The 12728-nt window shown below is 43.0% G+C and overlaps 1 protein-coding gene across 7 annotated transcripts in view; it reads right to left on the bottom strand.

The window, feature by feature from the left end:
- ACMSD (aminocarboxymuconate semialdehyde decarboxylase) overlaps positions 1 to 12728 on the bottom strand; it is a 79471-nt gene that overhangs the window by 47487 nt on the left and 19256 nt on the right. The window contains exon 1 of one of the 7 annotated variants that reach the window (XM_034785229.1): positions 1913 to 2157. The exons of 5 other annotated variants lie outside the window; for them this stretch is intronic. In XM_034785229.1, the coding sequence (XP_034641120.1) occupies positions 1913 to 1939 (27 nt within the window). In that variant the 5' untranslated portion in view covers positions 1940 to 2157. Of the gene's footprint in view, positions 1 to 885; positions 1085 to 1912; positions 2158 to 12728 lie in introns of those variants that run through there. One more of the 7 variants, XM_034785228.1, reaches the window with a different exon arrangement.

Raw genomic sequence — 12728 nt, 5'->3', positions numbered from 1 at the left:
CAATAAGTGATAAGATTTAGACTACCTCTAATGCAAATATTAAAAACAATTTAATTGCCGTCTATTCTGAGCAGTATTTGAATTTATTAACTGAGTTTTTCATTTAGAGTGCTATTAATATACTGAATCTGTCCAATGGCTTAAAAAGTTCCACCAAAAGAAGGAATAGTTAAAAAAAGAAAAAAAAAAAAGAAAAAAAGAATTTTAGCTAAACACAGAAAGGGTGATCTTGTATCCATTGCCATCAATGGTGATACGCCCATTCACTTCAGTGGATGCAGGCTGAATCGCAAAGTGATTTCAGTCTTATTCATTATTAGTCATTTGCTTAATGCTTCTTTTACACATGTTTTAAGAAAATGTGAATACAAACCAAATTAAGGGGGAGATTTAAAGTCAATGGGATTTGGGCACCTAACTGTCCTGTGTGTCTTTGAAAATCTTCCCCTAATAGGTTAACTGTTTTACTAAGAACACAGAATTAATAGCGCAGCATTTTTACAACTGTAAATCTTAAAAAAAAATGAGATTGTTCAGGCAATATATACAAATACAGAAATCTGTAACCACCCCATCTACTTAATTTAGCAACCAGCATCGTAAGCCTTTGTTTTATAGAGCTTCAAAATTCATAATTAATGTGGATTTAGAAAGCACACACAAACTCAAACTGCTTTAAAGTAATACAGGGGGCTTGAAATAGGGCCCAAGGGGTTTTTCTTTAATAAATAGTGCAGAATGAGGACCTTAAATCTCCCCAAATCAGAGAAAAATCCATTGAAAACAAATGTTTATATAGTAATAAAAACATTGATAAATCAGAAACTACAATGGTAACAATAAATGCTGCTCTAATACTGCAGCAAATGTCTAACCTCTTATTACCTCTTTTAGATCAGGCCATTCCTTAGGTAGAATGTGACTATGAATATCAATTTTCATCTCTAAAGGATCACACGAGAATTGCTGTTTTAAGAAAGACATTTTCTAATTAACCTTGAGTTCGCTGTACTCCCTGGCATAGCAGATTGCTGTTAACTTAGGGTGTTATTTAAGTCCACCTGCTGTCCTATCAGGTTGTCTACATACAGTAACCAATCAGGGAGCTAACATTCCAGGGGAGCTGCAAAGTAATGTAAAGTCAGTGACTCTCAGGAAGTGCTATTGCATAAATTACTGTACAGTGGAGAGTGAGGTTAAGCTGTGTATTTATACATGCAGTATAAATGGAGTTTTTGATCTAGAGTCTGAAATAAAAAGTTGGTTTATAAACTTAAAAGTTAATTATTATAGAAAAACAAAGACTTTAAACATGTTGTTATTAACTCTCTTCTTTTCTCTTCTGAAAGATTTTTATAAAGAGGGCATAAAATGCAGCAGCTAGTGGATACATTCATGCTTCTCATCTTCCCTCTCCTTTTCGCAGAGTCCCTTCAATATTACTTTATAAAAATTCATGGAAATGCAGAATTGTGGCTGTAGCTATGCTCCTACTTCTTTGGCTTGGTCACAATACTGGCTCATTTTATCCTGCCCCCCTCATTCAGTATGTCTACACAATATCACTCATTCTTCCCCAGGCTCTCTGACACGGGCTGGGACTAGCCTTTATTCTCTATAATTTTAGTACTACTAGCTCAATCTGTACTCCCCCAATCTCTGCGTACTGTCTGTTGAACACTATTGGCTCCATCTGGAGTTCTAGGGAAGACCATAAATTATGGTTCTTTTTCAACAGCTATGCACAACTACTAGATCACAAGTGTCTTTCCGTATTATGTAATGCAAGTTGCTGTGTTAAAAAATTAGAATTCCATGCTGAGGTGCAGCTTCTTACATTGGTGTTAATAAAAAGCATGGAATATATTCATTCATTTTTAGAGGAGCGTCAAGGAACTTCTTTCTTGCTTACCTCAGGCACCATGTCATGGGTCATCATAGAGGGCTGATCTTGACAACCTCCAAGTGCTGGTCAGTGAATAAGATAAGGCCTTAGGGGCAGAGAGGTTCTGCTAACCCAGGGAGCTTGGGACTGGAATTCAGAACCTCCATGTGGTTTGACATCACCAGAACTCTCCAAAAGGAAAATGACCCTGTAATTCAGAGCTACTAAATATTTAAGGGTCTGTTCTGCATTATAGTATGAAATATCTTTGGGAATACTATATGTATCTTAATGGTGAATCCTTTTATTTGCTCCAGTCAGCACAGCACTGTGCCAAAGCTCTCAGAGACCTTGGCAACTTTATAGGAGTCAAATTTGTGTACAGGTGATCTGCTGTTGAACAACTTTTGGTTTGCAACGTGCATTAAAAAGCAGGTAAGTCCTCAAGGGCAACTTTGAAAAACAATGGGCTTGATTCCCCAGCACCATGCCAAGTTTCTCGGGTGAAATTCATCCCAGTGCAGAGGGCTGATGCATCCCATAAGGGTTATATTAGGGGTCAACGTGAGCATGAAGTTCCAATTCATCAAGGTCAATGACTCTCAACAAGTGTTATTGCATAACACTCTGTGGTGGGTAAGGGCTCTGAACTGGAGTGCATTTCACCCTTACAGAATAAAAGACTGCATTTTTGTGCAAACAAGAAGAAACTGGAAAAGAGAAACACTCAAAATGCAGACTGTCCAAGCAGAATTGTTTCTAAATATTTCTCAAAGTTTCTATGAGGCAACCCAAAGTCTTTAAAAATAAACTGCACCCCCTGATTAATGCGGAAGCTTCCGTATATTCTTTTTGCACAATCTTCTTTCATGACTTCTTTGAGGTAAAAAGTCTTCTTCAGGGTAACTTTGCTAGATAACAATTATTAGGGGCCAGGGCTGATTTCAGGTACACTAGTGAAAAATCTGGAGTAATCCCACTGATTTCAGTGACAATCATTGTAACTGACAGCAGAATTAGATTTACTGCACTTAATCTCTTTTCAAAAAGCAGTTTAGTCAGGGTTTTGAAGGATGCTGGGATCTGAGATTCAATATCTTCCATATGGTATTTGAAAATCCCCATTTTGCCTTTGTTTCATTACCTAAGAAAGTTTGTTGGCCAAATGTGTGGGGAATGATGACACAAAAGATCTTCATGCATCAGGAACATCAACATGCATAGTCAAACTGCTGAGAAAGTGTTGCCACTCATCTGAAGTATCCAGATTGGTCACTTTCAAGAAAAGTAAAATTGAAACAAAAGACACAAATACAGGATAGCCTTTCTCAAAGACGTCTGTGCCAAATTTGCAAACTAGCTTCTAAAAATGAACCCTCAATTTTGCATGCTCTTTACTGGCACCTGCAAATTTAGTAGCTAGATGTCTAGCTACCTGGTTTGTGTGTACAAATCAGCTATTTTACACACATGGAGAGCATTGCAACTGGTTAAGAGTGTGTAGCACTGTTGGTGGCTAAGCTGAGGCTACTTAGAAAATTTGTCCTTTTAGAAATTAAATGAATAAGTAGAGAATAGCATGCTGGTAGCAGTTGCTTAGCAACACATTGTTTCTTGGCTTTCCTGGTGACTGAATCGGTCCTTTGAGACTGTCATCAAAGACCACATAGTCCCTGAGGCTGTGAGATGAGTCCATCTTGTAAATGTCACCTTTAAAAATAATGCAAGAGTCTGGAATTTTATTTTTTGCACAATATCAAATAGGCAAACCTTCCCCATGAAGTTAGCTTACTGATAATAGGGCCAAATCTTCTTCCATGTCTGCAGAAGACTCAGAATCTGGTAGAATTCTAGGGTACCCCCAGCAATGAGAAGCTTGGAAGTGTAGAGCCCATTAATAATTAGCTGTTAAATAGTGCTCAAAGTACTTTACAAAGGTCAGTATTTTAATCCCCATTTTAGAAATGGGGAAACCGAGGCACTCTGGTGAAGTGATTTGCCCAAGGTCTCTCTCTCTCTCACACACACACACCAGGTGAGTGGTAGACCTAGGACTAGAACTAGAACCCAGGTCTCCTGAGTCCTAGGCCAATGCTCTAATTTATTAGGCCACACTGTCACCAAGGACCACTAGATGGCCTGGAGCCAAGTTCCAGAGACACTATCTCAAAGGGAGTGTGGAAATGGCTCTCAGCGCATAGCAGCAGCTATTGGACTCAGTGGGTACCAACCTCTTCCCTGTGGGTATAACCTCAGCACACCCTTGGATCCAGACTGTGCACAGCAGACATGCCACACATATACATATGCCACACACACATACGCTCTGGGGGCATTAGGACCTAGGCAGTAGCTCTCTTCCTCATTCTCCCCACCCCCGCCCATATATGGCCTTGGGGGAAAACTGCAGAGACCTGCCAGCCAGAGACTCCAGTTGATAGGAGCTAAAGGAGCCAAAGCAGGGACCTCTTGACATTCCTGTCAAAATTGACTTTCTCTGCCCCCTGTCAGTTGGCATGGAGCCCCTTCAACTCACGTCCTGGGAGTCTGCCAAAAATATCCCACAATCCCAAGGGCCAGCTTCCAGAATCTCCAATCAACTAGAGTGAAAAAGGAAGCAACCTCCTTTGGTGTACTGCAGCAGCTCAGTGAATCAGCGTTAACTCTTTCGTTGTCTTCTGACCACTGAGCTGCAAACACACCGTCAGAGAGCCTTCTGTCTTTGCAATGGAGACTGATCAGAACAAGCCCTTTTCAAAGCGTGCTGCTCCATGGTTACTGGAGCACAGCCAGATTTTGGTAAATCTCAGGTCTGAGGCCAGCAAACCAGTGGACTTTAGTAAGCGTACCAGGAATGATCACTCATACCAACAAATAATAATTGGCACTGCTGCAAATTTACCGGACCAGTGACCAGTGCAGGGAGCAGCTTAAGAGTCAAGAATGACCAGAACACCACCTTCGGCAACTTGCCAACATCCTGCCTGTTTTATGAGGAGTTTGACCGAGTGCTGGGCGCTGCGCTAAGCATGGAACCCAATGGTGCTGCATGATAACCTGATCATCTGGAATGGTGCCCTGCTGGCCCCAGGATCCAGCACAGGGCGTGATGGGAGCCAGCAGCAGGCACCAAGTGAGGCCAGAAAAATGACTGTTACTGAAACTGTTTCTCAAAGAAGGCTTTGGAGCAGGAGCAGCAGAGCACATCCTGGGGCTGTACTTGGAGGAGCTGTTTGATGCTCCCCTGAGGAACAGCCCGCTGTGGAGCCTGCAGCAAACACAGACAGGACAGAAGCCACCTGGAGACTAGTAAGTTTCTGGCTCCATTATAATGTTTATCAATACAATAATGGAAGGGATTTCCATTCTGCGAACCAACACAAAAGTTATTATAAGCCCCAGCTAGCAGTGTGCGTCCACTACTGGCAGATTGTATGCCACCGGCATGGCTCCCGGCCCCTCACCATGTGGCGTTCAAAATGGAGACCAGGAAATGCAGGCAGTAAAAATGCCCTGAAAGTGAATTTTTACTGGAAGGGCACAGATTTTTGTTAGGGCATTCCTGTTTCTAAAAAAATAATCTTATATTGCCTGTAAGTACGCTGCTCTGTAACCACTCAGCGGTGTAACGAGCCTCCTGGAAACTGTGAACTGCACTGTGGGGTGGGAGATAGAAATGTGTTCCATGCACAAGTCTAGCCCCTTTCAGGTACATGTAATCTATGTAGTCCATAGGTGACAGAAGTATTTGTCCTAAATTCGACTGGAGTTTGAAAATGTATCCAGAAATGTGCTGGGGCGGGTAGTTGTGTAAGGGGATGGCTGTGGAGTTGTGTGTGTCTGCATGCAGTCACAACTGGCTAAGCCGTGTGGAAGCTAATGCTGCATCCTGTTGATTCTCTCATGATTTCTGACTCAATCCCGGGAACTGATAGATGCAAACTTTTCCTGAAGCAGAAACACATTTTGGGGAAGGATATATTTTCCAGGGCCACCTTGGTAGCTGACCAGGCAGTGCACTCATAGATGGGCTATTCAGTCACTATACATTTGAATACTTTGGCTGCATATTCTGCAGGTTTCCCACCAGCAGCTTGGAATAACATCTCCTTTTGCCAATTGGGCACCACAAAGAACTGTTATGTCTTCCAAGATGTGGAAGCTCTGGAATGATAGAAAAAGCTTTTGTAGCAAGGCCACTGCCAGTTGTCCCTCCCAACCCAAGAAGATCTGCAATTTTTAGAAATCAAGAAACAGCTTTGAATATTTAACATACCATTGTCTCTGCACTTCTTTCATTGTGATTAACCAGGCTGTGTCCAGGGAGTTTCTGTGGACTAAAACATCCCTCTCACAATATATTGAAATTCAGTTTGGAAAAGTAACATTTTATATCCTTAAAATTCCATAAGGATTTTTTCTGTGTTTCTGCACTGAGCTGTTTGAGACAATAACTCTTTGTGTCTTGTCCAGTTCCAGGCCCCGTGATCTCTACTGGCTGCAGTACCTCCACAGCTCACCCACACTGCAGTACAAGTCTGGACAATGTAGCTTCACTGACCGTTCCAAGAGGAAGCATTTCTGTGATGAACTTATGGTTGAAGTTCTTGACAGGACCAACGAACAGGTCCAGTACCAAAACCAGAAGGACTTACAGCTAGAGAAAAGGCATGGTGAGAGACAAGAGGACAGGCTGAGGCTGGCTGCATAGCTTCAGGACAGGGCTTCAGCATGGGAGCAGGCACTTCCTTTGCAGTTCCTGAAACAGGAACGGTGGCTAAAGGAGGAGGACAGAGCTCAGCAGAGAGAGCTGTTTGAGTGGCTGATATCACTAATGGCTGCGAGAGTAATAGCTCCTGCCGCACCCACATCCCAGCCTGAGTGCCTGGCACGGTACCATCAGATGCAGTCCAGAAACAGCTTGGCTGGGTGGACCATGCAGTCGGGCTCCAGGAGTGGCTGGGCAGGGCAACTTAGCCCCATGTAGTCCTCCGTCTTTGACTCTTTCCCTTGTGGATGCCTCCACCTCCCTTCTTCAGTACTAAGAGATCGGGAAACAGGGAAAGAAGGGAAAGGAGAATCAGGGCCATGACACATGCAACAATAGGGGGTTTCTGCCTTGTACATGGTTTCACTGTTTGCACTTGTTCGTGCACTTTTTTTGGGGGGAAGATTCTGTTGTTACCAGGAGTGGTGGAAGCGCCCTAAAAATGGGGGGGCCACAGGAGCCCGAACCGCTCCGCACCCTTTGAGCTGCCTCTTCCCCCCGAGGCTCCACCTCACGGTGCCCCTTCCCCCCGAACCTCTGCTCCCATGCCGCCCCTTCTCCTCGAGCCCCCACTCCCGTGCCGCCCCTTCATCCCTAGACTCCACCTCCTGCTCACTCCTCTCCGTCCCCTCCCCCCATCACTCACCCTTATGTCTGGTAAAAAGTGGGGAGGCCAGGGGGCCATGCCCCCCCCGTTTCAGCTTCCCTGGTTGTTACTAGTATTTTGGTGTGGTAGGCAGGCCAGCTGCCATTAACAATGGGTCAATGTTGTACTTTTCTAATACATGTTATAAACAAAGCTTTTTATGTCACAAAGAAAGTTTGTTGCTATCACTACAGCACATCATACAATGTGTATTTGAAATAATAAAGGTAAACACATGATAAGGGACAATTAGGAATTAGTAAGCTAACACTATTCCTCGATATGGTTAGGTACATCAATCCACTTCAATCACTTCCTTATATGAATCCATATTGTGAATCATCCCCCATCCCCATTTCATAAGTGGCCATGTCATCCATAAGTACACTGCATGACAATCAACCCCCCATTCCTCCCCAAGCACTGAATCCCCCCCACAGTCAATGAGCTCCATTCCCTCCCCCCAGAAGCACATTCATAAAGGTACTCCTCTTCCCTTGAGCCATGCAAGTCCATAATGCGGGTGCACAAAGCATCCCTGACTTCTGTTGCCCGGATACATCCAGCTCCAGCTGTGGTAGGTGGACTTTCTGGCTGAGTGTACCAATTCAGCAGCCCCTCGCTGTCATAGGTCCATTCAGCGGGAAATGGCGCACCTCTGGCGTCACAAAGATTGGGAAGAGCACAGCAAGCCATGGTAGTGCAGACAGCATTGATGACATTGGCATCCAAATGCGTCTGTAGACGTCTCCAATGGGATTTCAATCTGCCAAAAACACATTCAACAACCATTCTACACTTGCTGAGAGTGTAAATGAACTGTCTTTTACCAGGGCCTCTGAAATCAGGGTATGGTTTCATAAGACAAGGCAAAAGGGATTATATGGGGCCTCCCAGAATAATAGTGGGCACAGTGACACCATTATGACAATGTCATTTCGTCAGGCTAGTGTCCCAGCTTGTCCATGAATGTAGAGCCCTGATTGGCAAAAAACCCTGGCATCATGAACTTTCCCAGTGGAGCCCACAATGACACTCATAAATCAGCCTCTGTGGTCCATGAGTGCCTGGATAACTATGGAGTAATACCCACTGTGGTTTATGCACTCCTTTGATACATGATGAGGGCAAACTATGGGCACACGAGTCCCATCAATGGCCCTGGCACAGTCTGGAAACCCCATTTTCTCAAATCCAGCAATTACCTCAGGAATATCTTTTATGCCCGCCACCTTGGGTAAACCACATACCTGCTTGCCTCAGAAACCTCCACCATCACTTTACCTACAGTTGACTTCCAACACCAAACTGGCTGTCAATAGATCTATAGTTGTCTAGGCTAGCCAGCTTCAAGGTTTAATACTGCAGCTGTCATCCCCAGGAGTCACCCATTGGTCTCATGGGGCCCTAGTAGGCCGTTTTTCCAACCCTTCCACAAATGGAATCTCATCTTGGACAGAAGATCCCATCCGTTTTCTGGTTCAGAAGAAAGACCTTGTGTCAGTTCAAGCACATCTTTTTATACCAAAAGCACTGACTGTCTCCTTGTCTCTGGAAAACTCAGCGTGAACCAGGATATGGAAATCACTCCAGGAGGTGGTACCTCTTTGTTTAGTCTCAGTGATTCACCTTCATCGCCTCCCACTGTTTTTAGTTCCTCTAGGAGCTATGGTAAGCATCCCCCATGGAGTAGAACACAATCATACATAAACCATTCATAGATTTAATAGAATATGGTCACCAAAGGTAATGCATGTAATTACGATATTGGTCACATCTCCCTCCATACAGAAGTGAATGTCACTAGGGTGCTTGATCATCATCCTAGGAGAACCTACAGGTTCATTCCCTGGCTGGCATGACAGTCAATACCTTTTATACTTTCAAATTACAATTCATATAATAAACTTTCTTCCCCATAGCCCAAATCCTTTCTCCATCCCACCTGTCTGGAGGTCAGGGACTGGGAATCCCTGTGGCATGACCTCAGCTTGGGATGGGGGAGGAGGAAGATTACTGAACCCTCCCTACACCCACCCATCCACTCTCTCGGAGGGTTGGCCTTTTGTTCCTCACACACTGCATCAAAGTCATGGCAAGCAGCATTTCCTTCCCCACCAGTCTCAGACTCTATTAATTTTCACAGATCATCAAGCAGTCAAACTGGGGGAAGAAATTCCTTTTTCTTCTTGGCTGTCTAAACAATTGGTTACTTTGTTACCTGCAGGGAGGATCCTACCCCCACTTCTTTCTGTCAGCGACCTCATTTGCATTCTGGCTCACGCCTCCCTCTACATGTTGGGAGTCAGTTGAGGGAGTTTGATTCACCCTCTCTGCCTTTCCTGGATAAAAGCCTGAATTTGGTTTTAAAGCCCTTGTATCATTTCCAACATTCCTCTCATCTTCCCATAGTCAGAGTTCCAGGACCTTCTTTGGTGTCCCACATTAACTGTGGCCTTAAGCAGAGCACTGGGGTTCATCTGCCGGCTTCTGGATATGTACATCCTTATGTCCTTCCTCCTGGGTTCCATGGGTGTGACTTGACCCTCTTCTCCTGATTGGGCCAGTAGCGTTTGTCCTGGTCAGCAAACTCCTGTTGCTCAGGTCAGTCTCTAGCTCCCCCCATCTCTCCTGCATCTTTTCCACTCCAGCCTCCATGTCTCTGGACCTCGCTGCTAACTCTGCTGGACTGTCTATGGCACCATCTCCTTGGTCCCCTGCATGCCATAAGGAGGAAAAGGGAGCTCTTCTAGCCCCTGTCTGAAGGAGGTACCCCATCCTGCTGTAGAATGGCACCATAGAGGACCACATGGTAATAAGCCTTGCTCAAAGCAAGTCTAATCCAAATGTTGATCTGTGCGCTATGGGGAGCATTGGTGAGTGGACGTAAGGTGTGTTAGAGATGTTCGAGTTGGATCATGCCAAATTTCTATAGTGTAGATGAGAACACATATTGAACACTGCTGCTGCAAAAACTTGGAATTGAGATTCAGTGAAGGATTTCAGCATATCCTATTAGCACTTCATTGTATTAAGATAACTTAATAAGGTGCTGTTCAATACAACAAAGGAAGCATAAACTCTATTACAAAGTAGAACTGGGTTCCTAGCAATTTGATTAATAAGTGTTAACCTGAAAGCTAGTCTGGTAGTAATTTTCCTTCCTATTCATTTCTTTACACTTAGGTTAAGGTGCTCTGTGTGTGTGTATATGTGTGTGTGTGTGTGTGTGTGTGTAAAAGTTGATTAAGCATTTCTATTCATTCTGCTCTTGACTGATTAATTTAAAAATATGCAGTTAAATGTTTACATAATGGATAATTAAGTTTATTTATGAAAACATACACAGTTAATATTGTCAATTACTTCACAGAATGATAGTCATAGCTAATGTGCAGTGAAAGATGTCTTGGACCATTTAATCCAACCAGCTGCATTGGGCAGTATATTAATCACACCTTAAAAGGTATCTATCTTTATAATTAACACTGCTAAAAATGGTACTATAATTACCATTGCCAGCTTTCTTGCAATGCCTGGTTGCTCTTACAATGAAAGCTGATTTCACTGTAAATATTTAAAGAGCTAGATTCATCCCTGACTTCAAATTCATTGACTTCCACCATGTGAGAATTTAGCTTAGTGAGTGAAACATTCTCAGTTACATCCCTTCAAGCCTATTTACTTCAGTGAGTCGTACAGGTTGGCAGAATATGGCCCACTGATATAAGTTCTCTCTTCAAAAGCCTATTTATTACTGTTCTTGCCAAATTCAGCATCATCGTTTAAATGGCTTTTAAAGGAAAATCCCTCCCTTCCCCCAGCAAGCTACCGTCATTTTGCATTGTTAACAAAATTTTGAGGCCATTACTTCTAATGGAGAGGGTTAATGGCTGCGGTGCAATGAGCTGAAGTGGGAGGCAGGTACAAATAAAAAGGGATCACAGAAAGTGTGGAGAGGAGATTACTAGAGAAGAGCTGTTGGGTCATAGTTTCAAAGGGCAAAATATTTTGCAAAATAATGCTTTAATTAAGTTATGCAATATTCACAGCAGTACAAACCGGCTACTCAAGACCATTTTTTAAGAAGGACTTCCTCAAGCTAAGCAATACCACATTGGGCCCGTAAACTGTACTTGTATAAATTGTAGTCTTTGCTGCATCAGACCTATACCATAGGGTTCACTGGATTTAAAATGTATTTTATTGTGAGGTAATGTGATGATTTTTAATTTTTATTGTTTGTTGCACTCACTTTCTGTGTCTTGTCTTGCTTTGAAATTCCAAAAATCTAGACCAGCTCTAGGGATCAGTTGGCAGAAAGAGAGTCTTAGCTTTTCTGCATTTGATAAACAATGTCCTAATTGTATTTAAAAGTATGAGTTCCACAAATTCACTTGACATTCTATATTACTTGCTTTCCAAGTAAAGAATTTCCCACTTTTTGAATAAACTGCTGTAGCAAGCAACACTTCAAAAGATGCAAGAGGCTGAAAAAAATGATTAGACTAATGTAGTTATGCATCCGAAGAAGTGGGCTGTAGTCCACGAAAGCTTATGCTCTAATAAATTTGTTAGTCTCTAAGGTGCTACAAGTACTCCTGTTCTTTTTGTAGTTTTGATAAGCTCTCAAATATCCTGTAGGGTTTTAAGCCCTTGGACATATGCAATGAATTGTGTCCGAGGCACATTAGACAACTTGTCTTTCTACATTTGTATCTGTGAAGGTCATGGAAAAGGCAGCCTCTTATGTACAATGTTGTTTGCTCTATGAGACATGGTCAGCCATCTTGACTTCCCATGAAGAACGAAGGAATTGTTGACATATTTTTATAAATATCATATGCACCTCAGGTTACCAGTGTGATATTACCCTACCTGACTGCATGGACTTAGATCAAAAGAAGCTATTAAGGGAACTGTAACAATGGCAAAGCTATTAACTGGGGAATGGCCTGCCTGACTCCAGCCAGACAGGCAAGATTTACTTTTCTCAGACCTGAGCCTACGATCAAAGAGAATACTAAAAGCTTAAGGATGCCAGCCCAGAGAAGAAAGGGAGTTGAGTGGGTTGCCAGAAATGGTTGGAGAGAAGGCTCTGGCAGAAAGAGAGACAGAAACTGCAGCAAGCTTGCTGTCTCTCCCAAAGCAGAGATGGAGGTAACTGGGCTGAATGGAACTTTGCAAAGCATGCAGGAAGGATTAAGTTTTGGGTAAGGGGAAATATGCACATAGGCCTTTATTGTTTTGATTCTTTGCTCTGTGTGCAATGTACCTTTGGGTGAATCAATAACACTTTAGTTTGAAAACAACAAGGAGTCTGGTGGCACCTTAAAGACTAACAGATTTATTTGGGCATAAGCTTTCGTGAGTAAAAACCTCACTTCTTCGGATGCATAGAGTGAAAGTTACAGATGCAGGCATTATAA

This window comes from Trachemys scripta, chromosome 11 (genome assembly GCF_013100865.1).
Source record: "Trachemys scripta elegans isolate TJP31775 chromosome 11, CAS_Tse_1.0, whole genome shotgun sequence".
Lineage (NCBI taxonomy): Eukaryota > Metazoa > Chordata > Testudines > Emydidae > Trachemys > Trachemys scripta.
Note: the sequence above shows the minus strand (reverse complement) of the source record. Positions and strands in the feature narration are given on the sequence as shown.